This window comes from Passer montanus, unplaced genomic scaffold (assembly GCF_014805655.1).
Source record: "Passer montanus isolate IOZ18808 unplaced genomic scaffold, ASM1480565v1 scaffold35, whole genome shotgun sequence".
Classification (NCBI taxonomy): domain Eukaryota; kingdom Metazoa; phylum Chordata; class Aves; order Passeriformes; family Passeridae; genus Passer; species Passer montanus.
Genome location: NW_024368263.1, coordinates 9,237,646 through 9,256,382, shown reverse-complemented (window position 1 = coordinate 9,256,382; position 18,737 = coordinate 9,237,646). Strand labels below are relative to the sequence as shown.

Below are 18,737 nucleotides of genomic sequence, written 5' to 3'. Positions count from 1 at the left end.
AGGGTGACAGCTCTGGATGTGATTGTGCCCACAGCCCAGGCACGCCCACACTGCACTGGCCAGCTGGTACATGAGTGGCCGGTGCCCTGTGTTGCTGGTTGTGCCTGTGTCCCTTTCCCCAGAAGGGCTTGATGTTGGGAAATTGCTTCCAGGCTCCCCTGAAGGGCTACTCATGCAAGAGTAGATCTGACCCCTTGGAGGGGGCACATCAACAGGTGGGTGGTAAGATGAGACACCGACTTCTGCCCAAAAGTGGGAGGCTGCAGGCCTGGGCGGCTCGATTACGAAGCATCATGGCAAATAGCATGAGCTGCATGTCCCCAAAATAGCCCGGGGGAGTCTTTATAACGCGGTGCTCCCAGAGAATCATCAGTCCTGGGCCAAGGGCCTGTAGGTGAGCTGCAAGTGCCGGTGCCACATCCTGCATGTGAGTCAGGGAGCGCGGGAGAGCACAGCGGCCGCTTCCCTGTGGCGAGGGACACGGAGCCCGGCCAGGCGCGGCAGGGCCGGCACGGATTTGCGGCGAGGAGAGCCCCTGAGGGCAGCAGGGCAGTGAGGGGCCGGGCTGTGTGCTGAGCAGCCCCCATGCCGCTGTGCCTGAAGGCTGCCGTCAGCATGAGGGACTATTGCCCCACGGTGCCCCGGTACAGCCGGTACACGCCTCGGTACAGCCGGTACACGCCACGCCTCAGGGCCTCGCGCACCGTGCACTTCCCCAACGACGTCGTCTTTCAGGACCACATCAAGCAGGGCGACCTGGAGCAGGTGGGCAGGTTCATACGGGCCAGGAAGGTGACACTGGACACCATCTACCCTTCTGGTGAGTGCTGCCGGTCGGCAGAGCGGGGCAGAGCGGTAGCACAGCTCGGTGGGGCTGTGGGACACCGGGGCTGGGCTGTGGGCAGCCCTCAGCAGCACTGGGGCAAGCCAGGCCCTCGCTAGCAAGGAGCAGGGCCCAGCAGGGCCCCAGAGCCCAGCCCGGGGCCCCAGCATCTCCCCTCAGCAGCAGAGTCAGTGCCTGCTGAGGGACGGGGGAGCTTGGCCCCCTGTACGGCACCATTGTGCACCCACAGCGCGGTGGGACCCCAAAGGGCGGCAGCCAGCACAGGCTGGGAGCTCTGGCAGCACCCTGGGCTTTTGCCTTTTCCCCTGCCTGGGAGATCTGCATTTGTTCTTGGCTCTGCCTGTTTCTCACAGGCACTGCTCCTTCTTGTATGTCTGACTCCAGGGACTCGGGGAAAGCTTTGTGTTCTGTACACACAGCCTCACCAGAAACTGTTTATGGAATGCCTTTATCTGTAGAGGCTGATGCAGAGCCCAGATCTGTCCTTTTCTTGTGCTTTGGTTCAGCTTCTGCTCTCACAAGGCCATGGAGACGGAGGCTCAAATGACCCCAGGCTTCTTTCTGCCCATAGTGATTCTTTGTTAGTGATGAGCTTATGAAACTCAGGCAGAGCACAAGGCCAGAGACTCTCCTCATGTCTCCGTGCTCAGAGCAGCTGCTCTAAGGGGCAGTTCCTCCTCCCTCCCTCTGTCCTAGCTAGTTGGGGCACTGGGTGCTGCACCATCCCAGACAGGGTATTTGTGCTGCAAAGGGCAACAGGAACCCACAGCAGCTCCTCTGGCTTTCTCAGTCTGTGTTTCTTTCCCCACAGTCCTCTCCCTGAGAAGGAGAGTGCCGGCACCCCTTTCCTGAGCTGTGCATTCAGCGTGGAGAGCCCTTCCCGCAGCCAGGGCTAACCCCCGCTGTCCCCCCAGGCATGGCAGCCCTGCATGAAGCCGTGCTGACAGGAAACCTGGACTGCGTCAAGCTCCTGGTGAAACACGGCGCTGACATCCACCAGAGAGACGAGAACGGCTGGACGCCGCTGCACATGGCCTGCAGCGACGGCTACGCCGACATCGCCAGGTAGGGCTGCGGGGCCCGGCACCGGCGGCACCGCGCTGCAGCCGAGCCCGTGCGGCTCCCCGGGGCTGCCCGGTCCCGGGGCTGCCCGGCCCGGCGGCTCAGCTCCGCGTCCTGCAGGTACCTGCTGTCCCTTGGGGCCAGCCTGGAGGCCACCACCGACGACGGGGAGAAACCCTCGGACCTCATCGACCCCGAGTACGAGGACCTGGTGCAGCTCCTGGGAGGCACGGCGCTGCGCTGAGCCGGCACGGCCCGGGGGGCTGCGCCTGCCCGAGGGCCGGGGCTGCGCCCGGGCTGGGCCCGGGCGGCGAGCGGGCACCAGCGCTCGGTACTGCGATCGGGAACCACTTTGTACTTTTGCAATAAAGCGTATCGGCCACCACCTGCGGCACCATCTCCGGTCCCGCCTCTGGTACCATCTTCGCTACCACCTGCGGCACCACCTACGGCACCATGTCCGGTACCATCACCGGTACCACCTCCGGTACCACCCGCAGCACCATCACCGGTACCACCCGCAGCACCACCTCCGGTACCACCTCCGGTACCACCTGTGTTACCATCACCGGTACCACCCTCAGCACCATCTCCGGTACCACCTCCGGTACCACCTGTGTTACCATCACCGGTACCACCCTCAGCACCATCTCCGGTACCACCCGCAGCACCACCTCCGGTACCACCTCCGGTACCACCTGTGTTACCATCACCGGTACCACCCGCAGCACCATCTCCGGTACCACCTCCGGTACCGCCTGTGTTACCATCACCGGTATCACCCGCAGCACCATCTCCGGTACCACCTCCGGTACCGCCTGTGTTACCATCACCGGTACCACCCGCAGCACCATCTCCGGTACCACCTCCGGTACCGCCGTGCGGGGGCGTGGCCTGGCGGGCCGGGGGCGTGGCCAGCGCGGTGCGCAGGGCCGCGCCCCGCCGAGCCCCTTCCGGCCCCGCCGAGCCCCGCCGAGCGCCGCTGCCGACATGGCCAGGTGAGCCCCGCCCGGCCCCGGGCCCAGCGCGGCCCCGGGCCCGGCTCAGTTCCCCCCGCGCTCCGCTTGCAGCTCCCCCGTGTCCCGGGTGGTGTACAACGGAAAGCGGAGCGGCGGCCCGCGCTCCCCCGGCGCCGGCAGCGAGATCTTCACGCCGGCCCACGAGGAGAACGTGCGCTTCATCTACGAGGGTGAGCGGGGCGGCGGCCGCGGGGCGGGGGCGCGGGCGGCTCGGGGCGGCCGAGGCGAGCGGCCCCCGGCCCTGCCCTGCCCTGTCCCGGCAGCCTGGCAGTGCGTGGAGCGCGACCTGCGCAGCCAGATGGGCTCCGAGCGCGGCCTGGTCGAGGAGTACGTGGAGAAGATGCCGAACCCCAGCCTGAAAGGTGCGGGGCGCGGGGGCACCGCTCTGGCCGTGCCGGCCCGGGGTTGTGCGCGCCGGGCGGGGCTGCGCTGCCTCTGCCCCCAAAGTCTCTCCTGTCTCCCTTGCAGCGTTTAAACCCGTCGACCTGGGTGATCTGAAGAGGAGGAACACACAGGATGCGAAGAAGTCCTAAAGCAGGTCCTCCGTGCAGGTCGGCTGCTCTCCTGAGGTCCTCAAGCAGATTTAATTTGAGATTTTGTGTTGATTTCCTCCTCTGGTCTGTCCTCCTAAAAGCCTGTGGGAGAGCCAGTCAGCTCTGGGGCTGGCTCTGAAGCTGCCTGAGGTCGAGGATGCTCAGGGCCTCACCAAGACTGCCCAGAGCCTGTTGCAAAGGATTCCAGCCCCCCGCTCATAGCTTTCTCTGGCCTCAAACTGCCCTTCCCCACTTCATGCTGAGCAACCCGATCCCCTGTTCCCCTCCTGTCGCTGCCCTCTGTGCTAGGCTGGGCAGGGCTGAGGCAGATGCGCTGTTGGATCGGGCAGCACAGGGCCTCGCTCTCCCCTGTGCACCAAAGCTCCACCACTGCTGGGGCTGGCCCAGGGCAGGTGGCACAGTCAAGTCTATTCCTGTGCCTCCAGACACAGGGACAGCCCCTGCCCAGCCCTGCTGTGCAGCTGAGGGTTTGGAGGCCATAGCCAGGCTCCTCCCAGTTCCACTGTGGCAGCAAGTTGCTGCCTGGGCTGCTTGCTGCCAGAGCACGTGGGCCACATCTGAGGCCGCATTTTCTACCTGCTTAGATCAGGCCTGGTCCCTGTGGTGCTGGAGGGGAAGGTGTTCCTCTCCCTACAGATGGAGAGGAGGAGTGTCAGCACCAGCCGCAGGCTTCTGAGAGATGCTCAGAGGGACCTGTGCCACCTGCAGCCCCACAGGAGACATTGGCTGTGGGGGCAGCCGTGGGGCTGCACGGAGCAAAGGCTCGGGAGCTCCTTGCCCTGGCAACGCTGCAGTTTTGTACTAACACCATTTTCCAGATATGCAGCCCTTGGAAGAGACCTGGCCCCTCAGCTCGCCCTGGGTGCCGCAGGTGCTGGAACCACTCCCAGGTGCTTCCTTAAGCCACTCACTCCTGGCACCGCCTGGATGGTTCCTGCATCCTTGCCTGAGCCAGAGAGAGTGACTGTGTCAGCTTTGCCCGCCCCAGCTGCTGGGCTGCTCCTTGGGGAGGGCTGGCAGCCCCCTGCCCGCCTGTGCTCTGGGCTGGTGGGGATGGGGCTGCCAGGCCTGCAGTGCCAGCGGCTGTGGGGAGGGCTGCAGGGACCTGGGGCTGCCAATACCTTTCCTTTGTTGAGTCCTTGAGTTGTACTGTACCCTTTCCTTTCTGTGGTATGTCACTTGAGGAGTGTTGTAAATAAACGCTGGTGTCCTTTTGGGGCTGCCTTGGTGTGGTGCTGCAGCCTGGCCCAGCTCTGGGGCATGGACAAGGGGTAGAGAGCAGGAGCTGTGTTTGTGTTTTGCAGAGGGGCCTTGGCCTTGCTGGGGCTGGCGGTTTCCCTGCAGGCAGGTGCAGTGTGTCGGTGGCACAGTGCCCTTGGGTTTGGGCAGCCAGCATCCCCGGAGCTGTGGCTGCACCCAGGATTTAAATGTTGAGACTATTAATACCCTCATATCCTCTTCCCTCTCCTGCTTTAATGGCATTTAGGCTATACTTAGCGTTGCTAGAATTTCTGCTGGAGTGCGTCTTGACACTTGCCACGACCCTGTTTACTTCCCATCACCAAAACATTCCTGCTGCTTGGTTCTGGCACAGCAAGATGGAAACTCAGCCCCTGTTGCCTCCTGAGCCACCCCAGGCCCTGCATCCCTGCAGCTGCAGGCAGGAGGGGACAGGGAGTGATGCCTGTCATTGTCACAGCCCCTCTCCTTTCACTCTTCTGGTGGGATGGGCCCTGTGGTTGTTCAGGGAGCCTGACAGGGCAGTGGGGCTGCCCTGGCTCTTGGCTCTTAGCATGTGCAGAGCCATGTCCTGTGTCCAGGCAGGCTCCTGTTCAGCTGCCGTGGAGCCCAGCACTGTCCCCCTGTCTGGCACCCATCTGGGGCCATCCCAGGTCTGCAGGACCCCCACATGCCCCTGGGCACGAGGGCCCCGCTGCAGCCCCACTAGCTCCTGCCTTGTTTTCCTCTGCTCGGGCACGGTAAAGCCAGAGGCAAAGCAGCTGCTCAAGCTCTAATGAAATGTACAAAAAACATTGTATAAGCAGGTGATTTTTATAAAGACTGATGTCAAATTGCAGGGCAAGGATGGTGAGGCGGTAGGGGGAGGTGGTGGGTGTTAGGGGTGTGAGGAGTGAGGCCACAGGCCAGAGAAATCAGGCTGTTTACCTATAAAAATCGACCTCATCAGGGTTTATTTCTCTGTGCCTTGGACACAGTGCTCTTCATTAGATTAAAGGGTGGGAGGAGGAGAGGAACGTGTTTGTCATCAAATTAGGTGGTGGGGAAGAGGCCTGGCAGCAAGCAGAATCGACTTAGGAGACCAATTTGTGGTGCTCAATTCCCTTGATAAAGTGGGAATTTTCCTGTGAGGCGCCGTGCCTAGGGGTGCCTGGCCGTGCTGGGGTGGGGGCACTGCCCGCCGTGCCTGGCTGTGTCAGGAAGGCACTGGCTGGGGACACAGCCCAGGCCACCAGTCTTGGGGTGAGGAACGGCCTCAGCCCCAGTCCCTGCCTTGGGATGAGCTCTACGCCATGGCTGCGCTGTGGTGTCTGCAGTGTCTCTGCTTGGGACAGTGAGGTTCCAGCATGGGCTGCCTGGAAGGGCAGGGGGTGCTTAGCTGCTCCGTCTCTGAACACTCAGTGCCAGGCTGGACGGGGCTCTGAGCAGCCTGGTGTGGTGCAGGTGTCCCTGCTCACTGCGGGGGCTGGGCCAGGGAACATTTAAAGGTCCCTTCCCACCCAAGCCATCCTGCAAGTCTGGTCAGGCTGCTGTCAGTGCCTTCATCCCTCTGCATGCCAGGAACGAGTGGCTCCCATCGGGCAGCCGAGGGTGGCGCCTGCCTCTGTGTGTGTGCGCACGTGAGCATGTGTGTGCACGTGTGTGTGTACATGTGTGTGCGCACATGAGTATGTGTGTGCACGTGTGTGTGCACACGTGTGTGTGCGCACGTGTGTGAGTACACGTGTGTTTGTGTGTGCGCACATGTGTGTGTGCACGTGTATGTGTGTGCACACCTCTGTGTGTGTCTGCACATGTCTGTGTGCAAGTGCATGTGTGTAGGGTATACATGTGTGCTGTATGTGTGCATGTGTGTGTGTGTGCGGTGTATGTGTGCTGGGTGTGTGTGTGATGTACGTGTGGTGTACGTGTGCACACACGTGTGCACACGTGTGCAGGCTGTGCTGCTTGAGCTGTTCCTCGGGGTGGGGGTGCCCCTGAGCGCTGGCAGAATGGGCACAGCACAGGATGGACACAGCACAGGATAGGTGCCAGCACTGCTGGCAGTGCCAGACTGAGGCAGGCAGGGGTGCCGTTGCGGCAGCTCTGCAGTGATGGGACAGGATGGTCCTGCAGTCCCACAAGAGCTGTGTCCTTGGGCCGGGGCCCACCCCACTTCCAGGGAGGTCCCAGGAGTGGAGTTGCCTCCCGACCATCCTGGGGGCTGTAGCTCCCGTGGTTATTGGGGAACTGCTGGCCACAGCATGTGGCTCTGTGGGAGCTGGAGGTGACCAGGGCACAGGGCTGCGGATTCAGCCCTGCAGTACAGGCAGTGCCCAGCTCTGGGTGCTGTCGGACATGGCCTGGTGCAGGCAGGCGTTGTGTGCTTACACGGGACTCCTAGGCACCGGCAGACACCATCCCTTCTTGGGCTGTTGGGGGTTTGTGGGACATGGGGAGTGCTGGGGGCTGCCCCTCAGCACCAGGGGACACAGGACATTTCCACAGCACACCCATGGGCTGGGGCTGACTCGAGGTCCCTGAAGGGTCCCCATCATTGTGTGGCACACGTAGGGCCACCTTTGCTGGGCAAGGTCTGGGGGCCAGCCTGGCCCCAGCGGGGTTGGGGTCCACAATGGGGTGTTGCCACAGCAACGCTGGAGCAACAGGCGCAGGGCACGGCCCCGTGCCATGCCATGACCATATTTACCTTCCCAGAAACTGCTCGGTGCTCCAGCAATTTGCCTCAATTAGGCTCGTTACCACGTCAGGAAGGCCGCAGTGACGGCAGCGGCTGTGGGGCCATTGGCTCCGCGGGGGCTGCCGGGGCCGCTCTGGCACCATGGCTGTAAGCGGGGTAATCCCTGCTCCTCTCTCTATTCCTGTCCCCATCCTTGCACATGGGGGCCTGAGCAGACCCCCAGCACTGTGCTCCCCTCCCCTCGTCCGTTCCACCACAGTCCCTGTGTCCTCACAGCCCCACGGTGCTGCCGCCCCCGCCCCACAGCCCCGCAGCCCAGACCCTCTGTTCCCCGTCTCTGCTGCTCCCGTCCGCGCTGCCAGCGCTGCTCTGCCTCTTGGGCGCCGGGTCCTGCCCGGCCAGGGCAGACAGCAAGTTGTCGAGTAAACAGAGGAAAATTACTGTGGGCTGGGCTGTGCTGCCGGAGCCAAGCTCTGCGTGGCCTGGGCCATCGCTTATTTGGCCGTGCCATGCCAGCCCCACCGGTGCTTCGCTGCGGCCGAGCACGCCGCAGACAGCGCGGCTCCCGACGGCTCCCGAGGGTGTCAGGGGAGCCGTGGGTGTCAGGGGAGCCGCGGGTGTCAGGGGAACCGTGGGTGTCAGGGCAGCCGCGGGTGTCAGGGGAGCCGTGGGAATCAGGGCCACGGCCGTGCGGGCGGGCGGTGCTGCGACAGGGTGCGATTTACCGGGGGACTGCCGCCTGCCCGGTGTTCACGGCGGGACTGCCGGGGCGCAGCGCCAGCTCTCAGCGCGTCCCCTGCGCCGGGCTGTGTGCGGGACCGTCACCCGCCCGGGGCCAGGCGGAGCGGAGGGATGGGTGACGGTCAGTGCCCATGGCCAGGTCCACGGGCGGCGGGGGTCACGGCAGGGCGGCTGTCCGTCCCGCCGCCACCCCTCGGGCAGGGTGAACCCAGCCGGGGAGCGGCACCGGCCTAATCCCCACACACCAGGCGATTGTGGTGCCCAAAGCTGCGGCATCCGGGCTTAGCGCTCATGTGCGCAGCACAAGCCTCTTAGGCCAGCGCTGTGAGCCCGCCGCAGCCCGCCCGGCCTGTCGGCACAGGGGTCTCGCAGCCCCGCACCCCGCTGCTGCTCACCGAGCCCGCGCTGCCGGCGGCTGATGCCCGGCCAGCTACCGGAGAGCGGGGGTGCCGCGGGCAGAGCCAAATGATTTAATTAAGGGCTCCTGGCAGCGAGAGGACAGAGCCGATTAGCGGCCAAAGGAAAGCGCGTGCTGGGGGAGCTGGAGCCCCGGCCGGCAGCGCTGCAGCGGCTGCTGCTGCTGCATGTCTGCCCCGCTCACTTGTGCGGCAGCGTGGGGCGGGCAGAGGGGCAGCAGGGCTGCGGGCAGGCAGCGGGGCAGGCAGCGAGGCTGTTTTCTGGAGCAGCACATCCCTGCCAGGTGACGCAGCTCCCCTATCCAGGGCTGTGGCTTGGGAGCATCCGTGGGGTGCTTGGGAGCATAGTCCACAAATGTCCAATGTCCCCAGTGTTCCCCAGTTTCCCCAGTCCCCACAGCAAGGCACACACAGAGCTGGCCCTGCAGCCCGGCACGGGCCCACACCTATTTACAGATATGACAGATAAATTACAGCACTGTGCACAGGGACTAGAAGGTGCACGAGGGAAGCACCACAGGACAAACTCCCACCCCTACAGATCCCCCTGGCCCCACAGTTCCCGTTTCCAGGGGTCCGGGTCCCACTTGCCTGCCTCACTGTGTCCATTGTCCGTGTGCCCCTCCACAGGGTGGCAGGTCCCAGTGCCCGCCAGCACCCGGCGAGGACGGGGCAGGGCACGGCGGCATGCCGGCGGCTCAGCACAGCCCTCCCTCCTGGCTGCGGGCTCAGAAGTGGCTCTCGGCCGTGGTCTCAGGAAACTCATAGCAGTGGTGATGGCCCCCCAGGGCGAGGTGCTCGGCAGCGCTGCGCCCGCTCCTCTCCAGGCGCTGGGAGCTGGGCTGGGGGACCAGGCTGCGCCCCAGCCCATTGGTGCAGCCACTCACCAGCTGGTGCTTCTCGCAGGTGCTGCCAGCGCCGTTGCGGGCACTGGGTGCATGGCTGTAGGTGTGCTTGTACTCCTCAGCCAGGTCCTTCCCCAGCTTCCAGCGCTGCCACCGCTTCAGCAGCTCTGCCTGCACCTGCGGACAGCAGCTGTCAGAGTGACCCTGTGCCCCTGCTGCCCGTGCCCCCGCTGTCCTGCTCACCTCCTTGTTGACGAAGCAGTAGAGAATGGCCACCAGCAAACCCTGGGAAGGGGGAGGAGAGAAATGAAGAGAAGATAACCAGACCTCAGTCTAGTCCCTCCTGAGACTGTGTCTCCCCATGGTGGGCTGGCCTGCGAGGGCTGGGCTCACCTGGAAGGAGCTCAGGAAGAGGTCGAAGAAGAGCTTGACATAGCGCAGTGTGCCCTGGGCGTGCTCGTCTGTGATGAAAGCGAAGACCACCTCGTGGATGCCCAGCAGCGGGATGAGGGTCAGCGTGGACCTGGCCAGCCTGTGGGACGGGGTCATGGGTGGGCACGCAGGCCTGTGTGCCCTGGGAGCACAGGGTGAGCCGTGCCCAGCACCCACCTGAACTTGTAGTCAGTGTAGCGCATCTGGTGTGCACGCAGCTTGGAAACAAGGATCTGAATGATGCGGATGAAGATGAAGAAGTTGATCTGCAATGGAATGGAGTGAGCCATCTGCACAGGCAGAGCCAGAGGAGGGGCAGACAGGACACCTCTGTTCCCCTGCCCTCAGCAGCTCTTCTCACAGCCATCCTGGGGCCTGTGAGAGAGACTCGAGCAGGGGACTGCAGTGGGCTCACCAGGATGGCCAGGAACACGGGGAAGCGAAGGATCCACCAGAAGCCCATGTTGTTGTTTGTGGACCAGCACCTGCAGAATGGAGGGATGGGGACTGCCAGGAAGCCCCTTGACCAGGCAGCTGCTGGAGACTAGCATGGCACTAGCGGCCTGAATCAAGCAAGCACTAAAGGCCAGAACCCTGCTCTTTGCCATGGGCAATGGTGTGGAGTGACTCCAGGGCCATCACAATGTCCCTACAGTCCCACATGCACCTACCTGTGCCCTGTGCCCCCCTCCAGCCAGCAGCTGGAGCTGGTACTCACTGTATGTTTTCGTAGAGGAACTTCACAATGACCCAGGGAATGAGGAACAGCATGGGTGCCCCTGAGGGGAGGTGAGCAGAGGATGGGTGAGGCACAGCAGGGCACAGGGTGGGTCAGGGGGCCCAGCCCAGCCACACTCACCCCAGCCGATGCACAGGTAGAGGGTGAAGTAGCTCCTCTCGGAGAAGACGGCCACCACCAGCAGATTATGCAGGTAGATGCCTTCCACCAGCAGCCAGCAGTAGTTGGCCACAATGCCGTACTGCATGAAGACCGTGGCTGCCCGGCAGCCTGCAGCTGCCTGTAGGCAGGGGTCAGGGCTGCAGCGCTGCCTGTGCCCCCAGCCCCACCAGTGCCCCCAGCCCAGTCAACCCCCAGCCCCACCGCACTGCCTGTCCCTGTCCCTCTCCCTGTCCCTGTCCTCCTGGTGCTGCACTGACCTCGTCGCTCAGCCAGACTTGCACGTTGTAGCCATCAATCTTGTCACTGTAGTGGGTCTTGAGCAGGGCGTCGATGACCAGCACGGAGACGCCCTTCAGGATGAAGGAGGCGAAGAGGTTCATGTGGATGTAGTTCCTCATGCAGTGCAGCTTGCTGCGGATTTGGGGGCCATTGTCAATGCCCGTGCATGGGCCCCTGGCCTCCACCTGCCCACCCTGTGGACAGCCATGCCCAAACTCCCACCTGAAGCCCAGCAGCAGGGCCAGGGCAAGCAGCAGTGCACACAGGGACACAGAGTAGCCCACAGTGTACATCACCTTGAAGCTGCCATAGGTCTTGGCAAATTTTTCCTGGAAAAGGAGGGAGCAAGTGAGGGCAGGGGCAGACAGAGGGCAGGCAGGGGGGCAGGCAGGGACCCCCACACCCCTGCTGCCCAGGTCTGCCCACCTGCGCCTTTAGGTCCTCGTCATCCTGCTCACACTGTGTGGCATCGCGCAGGGACTGTCCCCGTGGCCCTGTCACCCACTGTCCATCTGGCCCACAGGTCTTGAAGACGTGTCTGTGCTTCACTGTGAGGGGAGGGCATGGTGAGGAATGCCAGCCCCAGCGCCCCCATGGGCAGCGTGCACTGGCCCAGGTGTGACTGCCCGCAGCAGCACCTGCACACAGCACACAGGTGTCCCAGCACAGCTGCGCACACGTGTGAACATACTGCACAGCTGCAGACATGTGAACACACTGCACAGCTGCTCACATGTGTGAGCATACTGCACAGCTGCACGTGCACACGCGCCTCCCCGCTGTTACCTTTCTGGTACCAGGGCAGGAACCAGGGGCAGGGCACACTGGCTGTGCTGTTGGGCGCCGTGTCGGGCCAGCAGGAGAACTTGTCGAAGGTGCGGTTACAGACCAGCTCTGCAGAAGGACAGGAGCTGGTGGCACTTTGGCCTCACCCTCCACTGCCCCCTCTGCTCTGTCCCCCATCCTGCAGCACCCCGTGCTGGCTGCTCTGCCCCATCCCTATCTCATTCGGACCCTGCCCCTGCCCCATCCCACCAGAACCCTCCGGGACCCCAGGGGCCCTGACCTGTGGGCGCAGGCAGGCGGCTCATGTTGCGCTGGCACTCCTCGCTGTACTCCTTCCATCTCTCAACAACGTGATCCGTGATCTGGGCAGAGGGACCCTGCGGGCACCAGGGACTGTCACACGTGTCCTGCCCGCAGGGGTCACCACGCTGTGCCGGGCAGTGACCCCAGCTGGGGGACAGGCACAGGCGAGTGCAGGCGAACATGCCATGCCGTGCCATTCTGAGCCATGCCATGCCATGAGGAGGCACAAAGGGGCATCAGATGCTGTGCCAGGGTGAGGGGAGGCAGTGGGATGGGGTGGCTTGGTGGCAGTCCTGCGTGAAGCGTGGGGCAGAGCACCCTCATGTGTGACAGCACATCCTTACCTGGCAGCAGAGCAGCAGCACCAGGAGGGTGAGGAGACGTGGCTGGGACATTCCTCCTCTGGACCACATGCATGGGACACAGCGCAGGGCACACGGCTTCCTACTGGCCCTCAGCAGCTTCTCCACTCTGGTGGTGACGGCCCTGGCATGTGGGCAGCCCTGTGCAAGACGCCTGGTCACGGGCACTCCTGGGACACAGCTGGGGGACATGGGGCTAGGGCAGGTGGGGCTGGAGGCAGCCACTCTGGCACAGAGCCAGGCACAGTCATGGTGCCTCACTCCTGTCCCCATCCTCACCCGACCCTGCTTGGTGCTCACATTCAGATATTTGTTCACTCATTTTTGCACCAAGTGCCTCTACTATCCTCCCCAAGAAAGCATGGGGACAGTGACCATGCAGGTTCTCTGCCTGCCAAGCCAGTTTCAGCCCCTGTGTGGCTGGAGTGCAGCAGCACTGCTGACTCCAGACCCCCACAGAAAACCTGGGCTGGTGCCACCCCACACTGCTGCTGGGACCCAGCTGTGCATCATTGCTAAGTCCTGAGAATGCAGACCCCATGGTAGAAGGGACTCCTCCTCACACCTGAGCACCCTCTCAGGCAGAGAGGCTGGCACTTGGGATCCCCTGTCTCCATGGACTCTCTTGCCTGGGCCACTGACACCCAGCCATGGTGTGGCAGCAGCACCCACTGTGGATGGCAGTGGCCAGGGAGCCACGGAGAGCACAGGGCCAGCAGGGATGGGGACACTGGCCATTAATCCACAAGGATCCTGGCTCGTGGGGCTGCTCTGGCCCCAGGACAAGCTCAGCTGGGCTGTGCCCCTGTGGGTCCATCACCCCCAGCTCCGGGCAGTGACGTGGGGCCTGCCTGACCTGGGGTCCGGGTGCTCCACAGGCCCTGGCTCACGAGGTGCCATAATTCCCTCCATCCCCCTAAGCCGGTTATGGGGCTCCTGAGCAGGATTTCAGCTCTTCCCACAAGGGCTCATTATGACAGCAGCCCCATGGCACAGCCCAGCTCTGTGGGGTGAGGGCAGCCCAGCCAGGGGATGGGAGGGACAGCAGTGCCAGGGCCACCACAGGCACTGCAGCATCACCCCAGCCCTGGGCTCCCCCTTGGGCACCAGCCAGAGCGTCGTGCTCCCCGACCAGTCTGCTCCCAGGGCTCGCTGCTCTGCCTGTGCCTATTTTTATCCCTGGGAAAGTCGTGTTTCCTCCATCCGTGCAGACCCACTTGCCATGCCGCAAGTGGCTGCCGGAGCAGCTCATTAATCAGCGCGTGGGGCTCCAGATGCGGCTCGGGGAGCAGGACCTGCCATGGCCTTATTTAGCCAGTCCCAGGACAGAGGAAGCTGTCTCCTGGGACAGTTCTCACTGGGTGGGCTCTGTGAATAGGGACCTTTCTTGGGTGCCCACTAGCCACCTCACCATTCCAGAATTCCTGGTTTTGTCATCACCCCAGCAGCACTGTTGCCCAGCCAGTATCCCTGTCCTAGTCCCTCTCCCATCCCACCTCAGGATCCCTGTCTCTTTCCTCCCACACCCCCATGCCAGCATCCCTGTCCTTGTTCCCCTGCTAGCCCTATCCTACATCCCTGTGCCCCGCTCCAGCACATCATCATCCCTACCTGTCCCATGCCACCTATGTCCCAGTCCCACGGGAAGATGTCAGTGCCAGACCCTGGACAAGCATCAGTCCCTGCCCTTGTTGGGAATGCTCCTCCAGGTCCATGGGTCACAGTGGCTCGCTGTCAACCCCTCTGCGCAGCCGGGGAGCAACTTTGGGGCAGAGGTGTCGCTATTTTTAGTTGCTGCAGTGGGATTTAGCAGCAGGGAGGCCTCTGCCCTGGACTCCCCCCATCTGGCAGCCGTTCCCCGGCCTGGCCCCATCGTGGCCAAGCCGGGCAGACTGCACTGGGTGAGGGGTCCTGGCACGGGGGCCAGTCATGCTCCGAGCCCCGGCACGGGTCTTCCCCCTCACCCTGCCCAGGCCCTTTGCCCCAGCTGCCTGTGGCACAGCACAGCCGTGGCACCATGCCAGGTCCCCGCTACCCACAGGACGAGGGGTCCCTGCAGACGGGGCTGCTTCCAGCAGAGACCTGGCAGTGCAGAAGTAGCCGTGGACCAGCCCTCCCTGGTCTGCTGCCAGTGGGCAACAGCAGAGAGGGAGCAGTGGCTCTGTGTGGTGGAACAGCAAGGTCTGGGATGGCTGGGACCACTGGCAGCACTGGCACCTCCCTGGAGCTGGCACTGCCAGGCAGCAGCTCTGCCAGCTAGACCTGCTGCAGCCCCTGCCAGCTGTGCCTGGCCCCACATCCTCACCACCTCCTCTCACTCTGCTGTGCCCAGCTGGCTCCCAGTGCCACATTCCCTGCCCTGGCACCTCATCCCCAGCTGGGGCCAGGCTTTGGGGGATCCCCCACCACACCAAGTCATAAGCAGTGGGTGGAGGGTGCCTGGCCTGTGAATTGCTGCCTCTGAGGGGCTGCAGTGCATGACAACGGGTGTCCAGGGGACTTTTGCCCCACGCTGGTGTTGGACAGCGGGGTACGTTCCTGTGTCATGGTCCTGTGGCTGCTGACCTTCATGGAGCCAGGCTGCAAACACCCAGTACGACTCCACTCGGAGCCACAGCTGTGAAGAAGAGACCTTGTGCCAGGAGAGCAGGAACAAGGAGACAACACTGGGATGGCTACGAGCAGCACCACTGCTGGTAGCCCCGGTGCTGGGGGCCAGAGGGCTCAGGCACCATCATCTGCCCTCAGCGTGTGGCTGTTGCTGGCATCTGCATTTGTCTTTCCCAAGCCAGCAGTGCCAACCCCTGCAGCCCCAGGAGCAAAGCAAGGACCCCCATTCCCCTTGACTGGTGCCCCTGTGGTCCCAGCTGACCTGCAGCTCATGGCAGCTGCCATTGGCCCCAGGGTGGTCAGGAGGCAGGGGCCAGCCCGGGCAGGGTGCAGGGCAAATTGAGCACCTTGCTGCCATGGAATTGCAGCAAGACAGAGGGCATGGATGGGACAAGGCTTGTGCTGGGATTTTGCTCCCCACTAATGGGTGGGCAGCCTCCATGCTACCCTGCAGCAGCTCTGTACCAGCATGGACTCCCACTGGTGGCTGAGTCCAGCCCTGCCCAGGAAGAGACCCTCTCCTCATCCCATCATGGCCAGTTTGCCCTGAGGATTTTGCCCCCCCAGCCCCTCTGGCATTGCTGCCATTGCATGTGTGAGAGAATGAGCTCCACATCTGGGACCTCTGTGGCCACCAGTCATGTGGATCAGTGGCTTCGTGAAGTCTCCACAGGACACTCATGGGCATCTGCAACGTGACCTGGAAGCACCTTGGCACAGCCACAGTCCAGCACAAGTGCAGAGAGACTGGCGCAGCCCCCAGAGCCTGGTCCCACAGGACTCTTGTCTCCTTGGGGGGGTGGGGACTTGGCCTCCTGTGAGCCCAGCCCTGCACCCAGCCCAGCCCTGCTGGCTCGGAGGCAGCTGTGGGGGCTGTGCAGCCTCTGGACACAGGGATTAGCCCCCCATGTGCTAATGCGGTGCCTTCCACGGCTGGCTTGGCTTGGAGCTTGGAGCTACATGCCAGCACGGCAGGGGCTTTGGCACTTGGCAGGGGAGGGGACGGTGCTGGGCCAGGGCTGATGCAATGCCAGTGCCAGCCTGGCCCTGCAGATGCTGCTCCACTTTCCACCCGGGACCGCGGCAAGCGGGGCAGGGCTGGGGGAGGTGGCCGTGGCAGGGAGGCTCAGGAGGTCTGTCCCGCATCGTCCCTGCCCCATGTCTGTGCTGGAAGCTCAGGGATGTTTCCTACTCCCCTTCTCCATTCTTTCCTTGAGAACTAAATACAAGGAACTTTGGCAGCAAAGGAGCAGCTGAGCAGCCCGGAACAGCCCTTGTGCTGCAAGGCTGTGACTTGTTTGCACAGAGCTGCATGATTGTGGAAGCCCTGAGCAATGGCACATGGAGAGAGCCAACGTCACCAGGCACTGGTGATGTCGAATTCTGTCACCTTGGACCAAGAAAACCCAAACCAGCCCTGACGGTGTTTTCATCAACAGGAGCATAGGATGCAAAGAGGACAAATGCTCTTTGCATCACCTCCACTACTGCCCAGTCACCACAAGACATGGTCCGAGAGCACCTGCTCAGCTGCTCTGCACCACGGAGGGATCATGACACAGCCTGGCAGCAGCCAAATTACCTTGCTGCCCAGCTTGCTCTGGCATGGGGATGCTGAGCCACACAGCACCTCATCCCTGCTCAAGGAAAGGGGTGTTTTTGTTCATCACATTGCACAAAAACCTGTGAAACACAGAAGGAAGGCACAAGAGGCATGGTGTGACACGTGTGGTTAGCATGTCACAGGGGAGGCACAGGGCTGGGAAAAGCCGAGGAAAAGGTCAGTGCAGACAGGCTAGTGCACACATTGCCCTGCACTGGGAGCTCCACACCCGCATGCCAAACAGATCTGCAGCCCCGGGTACAGCCAGGGGCAGCCCCAGCAAGGCGGGGGGGCTGAGGGGCCACACGTGCCCAGCCATCCACTGGCACCACAGGCATGTGCACTCGACCCCAGTGCTGGGGTAGATAAATGAGGGCATGGGGACGCAGGACAAAGCAGGATGCAGTGGTGGAGCACAGGAGAATGGAGTTGAGCAGCCATCCCCTCTCCCCCCTGTCCGGCTTCCCCTGCCCCTGTGCTTGCCTGGCACAGTGAGGTGCATGGAGATGCTGTGCTCAGTGGCTGGTTTTAGCCCTGTGCTGCTGCTCAGGGTTTGTGGTCACATTTTTTCATTAACTATTTTTAATCCACATTTTGCCTATTCTCTGTTCAGCCTTTTCTCTTTTCCCCTCTCTAGGCAACAGAACATAAAAAAAAAAAAATAAATGCACCGCAGTGTGCAGAAAGGAGCAGGATTGGTGGGAAGCCATAGGAGCTGGCAGCTGGGGCAGCACTAACACGCTGACGAGGGGTCCTGCAGGCCCTAAATTTTCCTGCTGATGCACAGACAAAATCACAGGGGCAATCACTGAATTTGGTGTGGGTCAGGACTCCTGCGGCGGGCGCTGCGCCGGGGGCGCACGGCAAGGGCTCAGCAGAGCTGATGCTCTGTCCTCAGGCCACTCTGAGAGGGGAGCAGGCTGACCCCGCGGTCCCTGCTCCCCTCACCACCCCAGGGAAGTGCAGTGCCGGGCAGAGGGGACCCGCAGCAGCTTTGGAGATGCACTTGCAACCAGAAGGACGGCAAGGTCACATACCCGACATGTCCTGGTTAAACAAAGCCATTTACCAACACCGTGTTGACACAGCAGAGCTCGGGACAGAGTCACAAAGGGCACTTGCACCAGGCCCCCGTAATACCCAGAGAGCTTGGGGCGAGCTGGGACCTGGCAAAGTGTCCCCTGCTTCGGCCCCTCGGCAGGAGAGCCATGGGCACTGCTGTGCCCACGGCAGGGAGACCACGCGCGTCCCACCCCGACGGACAGCTGCCCCGGGAATTGCTCCCAAAGCGACGGAGTTCGGCTGGAATCGTGGCCCGGGGCTCACCGCAGCCGCGGCAGAGCCCAGGGGTGCTGAGAGCCCGACGGCAGCGCCCCTGCCCAGGGATGCCAGCGGCAGCGGTCGCAAGGGAAGCGGGCACAGCCCTGCGGGAACCCCAGGCCCAGAAGAGCCAGGGGCTCATTTTCCCCCGGGCCGGCGCCCAGCGTCGGGGCGACTCTGGGAGCTGCTGCTCTGGGGTCCCGGGGCTCGGTTCGTGGCCCCGGGGTTGCGCAGTCGTCACTGCAATCCACGTCCCCGCGACGGGACATGCGACATCCCGAGCTCCGAGACCGCGACTCTGGGCGCTCCCTGCCCTCCTCCCTCCCCTCCCCGTACCTGTCGGGGCTGGGCTCGCGGCGGCTCCCGAACGCATCTCGGGACCGGCGGGGACCGGGTCCGGCGCGCTCGGCGAAAACTTTAGCGGAGCCGCGACGGCAGCGGCTGTGGCGACTCAGGGGGAGGGACCGGCTCGGGGGGAGGGACCGCGGGCACGGAGAAGCGTCCCGCCGCCCCGCTCCTCCCGCCGGCACGAGGGGGGGCACAGCCCGGTGCCCCAGCCCCGCCCGAGTGCTTGGCGCTGCCCCCCGCATCACCGGCGGTCGCTCCCGGGAGCTGCGGGCGCTGTCGCTTGTCCCTGCCCCGCCCCACTCCCCGGCACCGACTCGGCTCGGCGGGGCCGGGCGGAGCGGCGGGGGCAGCTAGACCGGGCCAGCCCCGAGGGAGCGGGCCGGGGGTCCGTTC

The 18,737-nt window shown here is 63.5% G+C and overlaps 3 protein-coding genes and 1 long non-coding RNA gene across 5 annotated transcripts; 2 read left to right on the top strand and 2 right to left on the bottom strand.

Annotated features, from left to right (window-relative positions):
• The first annotated feature begins 364 nt into the window (after positions 1-364).
• Positions 365-2,291, top strand: PPP1R27 (protein phosphatase 1 regulatory subunit 27). Its single transcript, XM_039716057.1, has 3 exons — positions 365-820; positions 1,759-1,909; positions 2,027-2,291. Exons 1-3 carry the CDS (start codon positions 586-588, stop codon positions 2,148-2,150), a joined length of 510 nt encoding a protein of 169 aa, XP_039571991.1. The 5' UTR covers positions 365-585; the 3' UTR covers positions 2,151-2,291.
• A 135-nt stretch (positions 2,292-2,426) lies between these two features.
• Positions 2,427-2,844, bottom strand: LOC120505480. Its single transcript, XR_005628243.1, has 3 exons — positions 2,773-2,844; positions 2,593-2,712; positions 2,427-2,556 (listed from the first exon to the last, which is right to left on the bottom strand). It is a non-coding gene; the product is annotated as an uncharacterized LOC120505480 (long non-coding RNA).
• A 3-nt stretch (positions 2,845-2,847) lies between these two features.
• MCRIP1 (MAPK regulated corepressor interacting protein 1) lies at positions 2,848-4,699 on the top strand. 2 transcript variants are annotated; one of them, XM_039716059.1, is made up of 5 exons: positions 2,848-2,904; positions 2,977-3,095; positions 3,189-3,287; positions 3,394-3,476; positions 4,298-4,699. In XM_039716059.1, the coding sequence occupies exons 1-4, from the start codon at positions 2,897-2,899 to the stop codon at positions 3,456-3,458; spliced, it is 291 nt and encodes a 96-aa protein (XP_039571993.1). In that variant the 5' UTR covers positions 2,848-2,896; the 3' UTR covers positions 3,459-3,476; positions 4,298-4,699. The 2 variants fall into 2 exon arrangements, with proteins under 2 accessions (XP_039571993.1, XP_039571992.1); XM_039716058.1 differs by having other exon boundaries at positions 3,394-4,699.
• Positions 4,700-8,972: 4,273 nt separating this feature from the next.
• On the bottom strand, positions 8,973-18,710 carry GCGR (glucagon receptor). The gene is made up of 14 exons (XM_039715832.1): positions 18,333-18,710; positions 12,446-12,644; positions 12,079-12,175; positions 11,799-11,906; positions 11,439-11,560; positions 11,235-11,341; positions 10,991-11,144; positions 10,692-10,851; positions 10,551-10,611; positions 10,248-10,317; positions 10,010-10,098; positions 9,794-9,932; positions 9,644-9,685; positions 8,973-9,577 (listed from the first exon to the last, which is right to left on the bottom strand). The coding sequence occupies exons 1-14, from the start codon at positions 18,584-18,586 to the stop codon at positions 9,284-9,286; spliced, it is 1,896 nt and encodes a 631-aa protein (XP_039571766.1). The 5' UTR covers positions 18,587-18,710; the 3' UTR covers positions 8,973-9,283.
• Positions 18,711-18,737: the final 27 nt, after the last annotated feature.